Raw genomic sequence first — 7,903 nt, 5'->3', positions numbered from 1 at the left:
GCACCCTGAGCCATAAATACTGAGGTCCTGTATTGAGTTACAAACTGACCAGGGTAAACTCCCTGCAAAGGCAGGCAAAGTCCCTGGCTCTGCTCCCTTAATGACCTTGTCACTCACCTGCCACCCTCCTCTGACAGCACTAAGTAATTCTGCTAATTCTGCTGCCTGGGATCTATTGAAGGAGGACAGGCAGCCTTGCTAAGCTTTTCTTTGAGGAAGCGCTATCAATGGGCACCAGTTGTTTCAGATGCTAATGGTATTGAATAGCACGGTTCTGCATGTTCAAAGCCAGCTGTAATCCCTGTTGTTTATTTATGTTGCATCAGGGATCAGAGGCCCATTCTCCTAAACACTATATGTTGACAGAGCTTGTAGTCCAAATATAATAGCAACCTAATTGTGTTTGTCTGTGGCTTTTGCCACAGTGTCAGTGGTTACTAGTAGTCACCCTGGTGAATAGCACCTTTGGCATCGGAGCTGTGCCAGGTACAGCTGCTCACTGATGCAGGGCAGAGCATCACAGTCTGGCATTTCAGCCCTCACCTCCTGGCCCCTGGGTGCAGCTACATTACCTGACACAGGTCTGATTTCCACATCTAAATCAACAAACTCTCACTGAAATCGAGATGGCAAAATTAAGAATCGGGATCAGGACCTATGTGGAAATGATGCTCAGTTTAGATCCAGTAGATCTTGCCAGACTGAGCTATGAAATGGCAGCACAGGCAGCAGTATCCTAAGGGGTATCTCTGCCAAGAGAGATCACTAGTGAAGCCGTTCAGACCTGAACGGAAAGCAATCTCTAGGGAATGATATGGGCACTACACCCACAGCTTTAAAAACCAGGTTCTGCTTTTACAGTAGATGCAATGCTGTGTGCTGCCTGCACGTGAGGATGGGCTTTTAGGCTGCCAGGGAATTGCAGGGAACAGCCGAACATTAAAACTTCCTCCATAAACCTGAATTTAGGGTGAACAGTAAGCACAGCAATTATAAATCTGATTCCAATACTTTAAACCTACAGTAAACAGGCTTAGAGCAAGCAAATAGATCCAAGCTGCATCTAGAAAGGCCACTGGCCAGATCTTACTTATCCAAACCGGTTCAACCATTCCTAGCCACAATGACTGATTTTTTTTTCACACCTTCATTACAGAAGCTGGAAAATATTTAGCTTATAGTGCATTAGTCTAGTGGGCTTTCATAAGGCCGTGGTTGGTAGTTCACCACTGGCCTTAGATGGGGTAACCTTAGCCCTGCTGTGTCAGCGGAGCCAGGGTAGGTCTGTGGGCTGCAGCAGTGCCAGGCGATGCCGCCGAGCTCAGCCACAGTGGGAGAAGGTTAAACTGAATCAGGCTGCATTTCATTAGCCTCCAGCAGAGGACATGCACCCAGCTGGCTCACCGTGGCTTGTTACAGAAACAACTTCATCCAGGGCCTGAGCCCTGTGGTTCTGCAGCTTCCAACAGAAGCATCTCCAGGTGGAAGGGGAGGGTGGTGGCTCGGCTCTGCTCCACCGGGGGCCATCACACAGGGAGCTGTAGGGAGGAGGCACACTTCATGACTCCAGCCAAACTCAGTTACACCACACAGTCAGTCTGAGCAAGGGGAGACAGGCAAGGGGATGCAGTAACAGCTCTGCAATAAAACAGTCTCCGCAAGGGTTCAGGACACAAGGCTGTCCCTGGCTGTAAGAACAGACCCAAAAGCCCAAAAGCTCCTGCAGCCCCAGGACGTGACCCTTTACACCTTCATTGCTGTTCTGCCAGTTAGATGAGCAGAACTGAAAGCTTTCTCTATTTTAAGCCCTACAAAGTTTCTTCTACAGGATGAGTCAGTGATGGGAGCTGCAGCCAGAGCTGTTGTTTCTGTACTCCATGGGACGCCGGTCAAAATATTTAGATTAGTGAGGATCACCAACATGCAGGGGAGGTTATCCCATTTCTCTGTGAGTAGGTGGGACCCAGTTAACCCATAAAAAGAATAAGAGGGTGAAGTATGAATGATCCCTTCTTCCTTTGCCCTCCCTGTGCCTTAACAAGGTGTAAAGCAAAAGAAAGAGGGAGGGGAGGATGCCCAGAAATGGCCTTTATATCTAGATCCATTGGGGATTTAGGGAGGCAGCTAAATCAGTTGGCTTCTCTGTGCCAGAGCATGGAGTCACATTGGCAGTGGTCTCCTGTATACTCCTCAAAGCCCTGACTGCCCACAAAGGGACCCACTGCCTGGTTGCCTCCCATCGGGATGCCAACAGTGGGGCTGGGGAGGATAACAAGGAGGGATCTGTATCTCAGGCTCCACTGGTTCCGGTTGCCCTCAGAGAGGAGCAGTTAAATTTCCACTCTTGCCTCCTCCAAAGAGTCACTGTGCATCACCTCCATTAGGAGCTTACGATCAGATCCTGCCTTCACTGACTGCTTAGTTGAGGTCTCTGAGTCACCACTGGGGCTGTGCCCCTACATTTAGGCATTGCAGTGCTGGTTGCTGCAGACAAGCCCTCTGACTCCAGCCCGTGGATTTCACACATCTGCAGTGCACCAGTTACGAAGTGAGTACCCAGGCTGACCGACTATGAAAGTGCTGCCCAGCATGCCAGGAGTTGAACAAGCCAAGCAGCAGCAGAAGCTGCTGGGAAAACAAAGCTGTGTCATGGTTCTTGGCCAGCCGCTGGCTGGAGCACAGCCAAGGACAGGTACTGGAGCGGCTGGGGCATGGGGCAGGCAGTGGCTCCGCACCAGAGCTGCCAGCAGTTTGATGCCTGGGCTTGCTTCCCTGGGACAGCAGAGGGTCATAGCAGAGCTGAGGCGCTGCAGCTCTCTCTGGAGAAGGTAACCAACAACAGCTGTGAGAAATCTAGCTGAAAATACAAAAAAGAAAAAACAACAAAACTCGGTTGCACTATTTACAGCAACAGAAGGTTTTATTTTGGCAGTTTGCATTGCTGTAAAATACATCCTTTGTTGTTAAAAGTCATAATGTCAATCTGAAATCTGCTGGGCTTCCCTTTACCCCAACCTCTTCCCACTTCTTCTGGGGTGTGCTTGGAGCCTGAGGTGGCTCTTGATGTCAGAGATACCAAGATTGCTGAAGTGAAAAACTTAAATCCTAGATTTTAAGTTAGTTATGGCTTGGTTTAAGCTCTTGAAATTTCTTGACACTGTATTAGTCTAGTTTTTTAAAAAAGATGATGGCTAAAGAAATAAACATGAGTGTCTTGATGTGGATAGATACGGCTCTGTTGCCATTTGGGGAGCTACCATTTCCTCCTGGTCAGGACTGTTTCCTGGCAGGAGGCTTGTGGTGTGCTGGACCCTGCTTCCATCGACTACGTGGGTGTGAGTCCCTGGGAAGCCAGGCTGCCCCAGGCACTCGGAGAGCCGGAGCAGAGCCCCAGCCTGCTGGCGAGAGCAGCTGTGCAGGGAAAAGGGGCTGAAGGCTTCACTCTGTCAGCAGTGCTGGTTTGGTGGGAGGCAGGTCCTGAGAAAGGGGGGTCTGGGTGGCTCTGCCATCCTCATGCCTGTGGCTCTGCTGGGTGGTCCAGCTCACCAGGACCCATGGTTGGGCAGGGCAGGGCTGTGTGGAGCTGGAGACCAGCCCAGCTGTGGCGTTGCTGGGACAGGGACTGACAGCTCCCAGGCTGGGGGCTGGCAGCTTTGTCGGCAACCCTACTGGTGGACTCCTGCTGCTGGCTCTCCATCCTCCCCTGTCCTGGCCATGTCCTCCGCTGCCCCTCATCGCCATTATTTTATACAGTTCTTACTCAGTCCTTGGCTGTCATCTTCTTTAAAAAGGCAAGCTTTTCCATGTCCTCTCATGAAATAAGCCCTTGGCCCTTGAACACTGGTGGCCAGAGTGGCATCAAATGAGATCCTGCTAGAGCATTGTACAATTCAACACATTAGTACTTCCCTATCACTGCTGGAAATACCACAGTCTTTTGGATTGTCTTTGGTTTTTTTGAGTCCATGCTGCAGTGAGGGTTCACAGTCATTCTGTGACTGCTGAGTGCGCTTTGATGTTTTCCCCCTCTCTCATTTCCAGTTCTCAACCACCAGTTTTTAGAAGAGAGCCTGACTATAAGTCTTAAAGCTTATGACCTTGAACTTTGTTCTGTGAAAAGCAAAAAATCAGAAGTGAAACTGAGCAGTCTCATGTTGCTCTCCTAGCTGAGTGAAACAAAGAAAGTCACTTCAAAGAACAGCTTTGCATGTTGCTCAAGAGATCTTCAGATAAGGTAGAAAAAATTACTCCACAAAGTTCTATACACTTTGTGGCAGAGAACTTACAACCATATAAAAAAAAGAACCAGCAAACATACAAACCTCTTCCCTTAATTTTCTGCAATTAGAGCAAGAAATAAAACAACCCTCCCAAAACCCGACAATAGATGCCCATTGGCATTCTCCTAAACAAATTCATTTCAAAGCTGTAGCTCTTCAATTTTATGGGTATTTCCTTTACTTATTTTTCTTTTGAGTGGTGGTAACCAGAATAAGTAGATAAAAACCTGCCTTGCTTGCAGCAGCTCACTTCCCTTTCTTAAACACCAGCTAAGTCAATTACTTCTCTGTGACAGAAAGGAGTTAGTTCATTACATTTACATGCAGATTTTAGCTGATAATCTTCTCTCCCCGGAGGAGGATTTCTGAAGGGTTTTCTGGTCAGTCTAATGAAGAGGCAAAGCCGAACAAAAGCACAAGATAATTGAGTTTGTTTCATTTTCCAAATTTTGATGATCACAATTTCCTTTTACAGGAAAGCCAAAAAAAAAAAAAAAAGAAAAAAAATATAAAAATGGCTACAACAGCAGCAAATACTCAAAGACAAACTATAGGCTGCGAGGAATACAGTCTGTACGGTAGCTTGAGTGAAGATGAGCTGATAAAGATGGCCATCCAGCAGAGCTTGGAAGAGGACCCCGTGGGTCAGCCAGCTGCCCAGAGCCACCAGAAGTCAATGGTGGCAGGTCCCAGCGAGGCAGCCGCCCCCAGCCACGCCAGCAGCCACAACCCGCCCTACCGCATCTACCCTTGGCAAAGGTGAGTGAGCCCCTGCCTGAGCTGCCTGGCCCAGACAAACACCCTGCCCGGGAAGAGAAAAACAGCTTCCCCTGTCAAAACACATGCTTTTTAATTAGCTTTACCAAGCGGCTGCTCTGTGAGTCTGTCATTAGTTTGAAAGCCAGTCTGCTATAAATCCAATGAGGTCAACAATTTACGCCCTCACAGCAAAATGAGAATTTGCTTGATGTTATCTGCTGTAAGCAACAGATAAAACAAGAAAAGGGGCACTGCTACATGCTTTCCTGAACAGCAGCAGCCCTGCTGAAGCCAGTGGCTCCTTTCCCCACGGGGGCATGCTGTATGCTGAGCCTAGATTTTGCCAGAGACGGAGCACAGCATTTGTTATGGGAAAACAGAGGAGAGAGGCCAAAAATAGGTACATAAAACAGTGTGAGCTGGCTACCTTCTAAATACTGCAGTCTTTAAAGGATGTAGTTATTTCAGATCGGAGACTGGCCTCAGGCACACTGCTCTCAGCCAAGAGCAGCTCCGGACACCAAAGCGTGGCAGCATCCCCCTCCCCTGTGGTGCTGGGCTGTGGGTTACAGACACCTGCTGACAGTTTCAAACCCAGACATTGTTCTCCTTTCATTTTTTAAAACACAGATTTCTCAAATGGGGAGGGAAGAGGTTACAAAGTCACTCCAAAGCCAAGGGAAAATATCCTTTTAAACTCCTTTCTTTTTTTTTTTTTTTTAATAATCTGGGAGTAACTGAAATTTTGTTCCTCCTTCATTCTCATAACTCCACCTTCCTCTGACACCTCACTCATTACCACCTGTGATTGTTTGGTTTCCAAGGCTGGGAAACTGGGAACAATTTGATGAGCAGTAAGCGCGTTTCATAGCTGTGGAATCAGGATGCTGTGCCGCAGGGCCATCCTGCTCCCACCAAAGGTCGTGGCTTCTTGGGATCATTACTGTGCACTTGTACTGTCAGCTCTGCCACAAGGACCTGATGCGGGGGAGAACAAGGGCTCCCCTAGCCATTTGGTCTTGTCCTCCTTGGGGGTCCTTTGACACCTGTTGTTTTGGCAAAAGACAGCACCTGCTGTTCCATGCTCTAACCTGTCCTGCTTCTGCCTCAGCTGAGCAGCTTTTGACCTCCCACTGGAGGGAAAAACTTTGCAGCCTGTAGCTCTGGATCTGTAGCATTGCTGTACTCTTCTGCCACCCAGGAGAGCTGAGCTGGAAATGGAGCTGGCACCCGGGTGCCCTGGGCCCTCCTCCACCCCTGCCTCTGCCTGCTTGCGTGGCGCTTTGGAGGTGATGAGTGTCACCTCGCCTCGTCCCTGCTTCCTGAGCGGTGGTGGTAGGGTTAACCTCACTGCTGTCTTATATGGTCATTTGAATCCCCTGACGCTTCCTCAGAGGGCCAAAAATAATCTCGAGCCGAGCGAGCAGCTGAATCCAGCACAGAGCAAGCCGTGGCCATCTGCTTTTATTCAAAGCCCTGACCGGCAGGCTTTCTCGCTCTATCTCTGCGGATGCGTGTCTCTGTTTCTGCCTCAACATGACCTGTTTCTCCTATTCGGAGTATTTCTCTTTATTTCATTCATGTCATCGCCACTCCAGATTGGTGGCCCAGCCAAGAGGCCGTGCTCAGCCGTCCAGCTCGGGGGCAGCCTGGGGGTTCAGGCGAAGGTACGATGGCAGCCTGTTCAGCACATCCCAGCCCGTGTAAGTGCCTTCCTCTCCTGCTTTTCCCTGTGGTCAAAACAAGCCTTGCTATTCACTCTCCCCCTGAGCCAGTTCTTCGGGGTGGCAACAGTATCTGGTGGGGGGAAATGGTGGTGTTCATCTGGAAGAGGTCTTGTTGATACCTGCACCGCACCGTCGCTGCCCTCCCGTTCTTCCTTCTGACCTCCCAGCTGCCCCAGACCATGCCCAGGCTCTTGCAGGTGACCCACCTCAGACCTCCCTTGTTCTCTTCACCCCCTTGACCCCTCTCCATTCCTCCAGTGCACATGTCCTGGGTACTCTGGGTCATTCGGTAGCTCTGAGGGGACAAGGATGGCAGGGAAGGGATGCCTGCACTGTGGTTTATTTATATAGGCTGACTCCTGAGTCAACACAGTAGATGAGGCAGGCAGGTGCCGAGAGTAACTGTGTTGGTATTAAGTTCAGCAATGGGGAAGAGTGGGGAAAACAAACAAACATTTTATTGCAGTATGTAAACAGGGTGAGAAAGTCCAGTCCTTCAAAATAAATATTTTATAAACGCTCCCAAGAGGCCATGCCTGTTCTGAGCAATACCAGCACTGTTCTTCCACACTGAGGAGGGCTGCTGAGGAGCCATAGCACATCTTACCTGCCCAAGGAGGAAACCAGCTTGACTGACTTTAATCCTTCTGGCCACATTTTGCAGTTGGCAGAGACTGTAAACAAGCTAAGGTGAAAACAGTCATGGATGAGGAAAGCAGACAGGGATAGTGGTGGCCCACACTCTGCCCCAGTGCCTGTATGTAGTGAAAATGTCTGGACCGTATTGAGTTTATTACAGCTCCCGGCAGGCAGAGAGATGCATGCACCTGCCTTTAGCTATGAGATGAAGAGAAGAAAATCAGCGCACTCTCTGTCCTGCAGAAAATTCTTGCCTGTCTTTATCTACCCAGTTCAAATCTAGTCTGTTTTATTCATCTTACAAGTCCCTCCCTGGATGTATGTTGCAGTGACCACCCCCCACACACACTTCTCCTTTCATCGCTTACCCAGCTCTACAATCTCCCCCACCTCACCCTGCACCCTAGCTGATCCAGCTCTGTGCCTGGCTCCCCACTGACATTGCCCTCCCTGACATTGTGAAAACCTATTTCTGTTGAAGCATGAAGCCTCCCTCAA

General features: G+C 49.3%; 1 protein-coding gene across 3 annotated transcripts in view; it reads left to right on the top strand.

Annotated features, from left to right (window-relative positions):
• The first annotated feature begins 4,517 nt into the window (after positions 1-4,517).
• Positions 4,518-7,903, top strand: part of ASB2 (ankyrin repeat and SOCS box containing 2) — a 28,140-nt gene continuing 24,754 nt past the window's right edge. The window contains exons 1-3 of one of the 3 annotated variants that reach the window (XM_055817914.1): positions 4,537-4,660; positions 4,756-5,039; positions 6,638-6,742. In XM_055817914.1, coding sequence (XP_055673889.1) covers positions 4,795-5,039; positions 6,638-6,742 — 350 coding nt within the window. In that variant the 5' untranslated portion in view covers positions 4,537-4,660; positions 4,756-4,794. Of the gene's footprint in view, positions 5,040-6,637; positions 6,743-7,903 lie in introns of all 3 variants that reach the window. The other 2 variants (XM_005241929.4, XM_027793256.2) reach the window with 2 other exon arrangements.

Source organism: Falco peregrinus, chromosome 1 (assembly GCF_023634155.1).
Source record: "Falco peregrinus isolate bFalPer1 chromosome 1, bFalPer1.pri, whole genome shotgun sequence".
Classification (NCBI taxonomy): Eukaryota; Metazoa; Chordata; class Aves; order Falconiformes; family Falconidae; genus Falco; species Falco peregrinus.
This window is presented reverse-complemented; position numbering and strand designations above follow the sequence as displayed.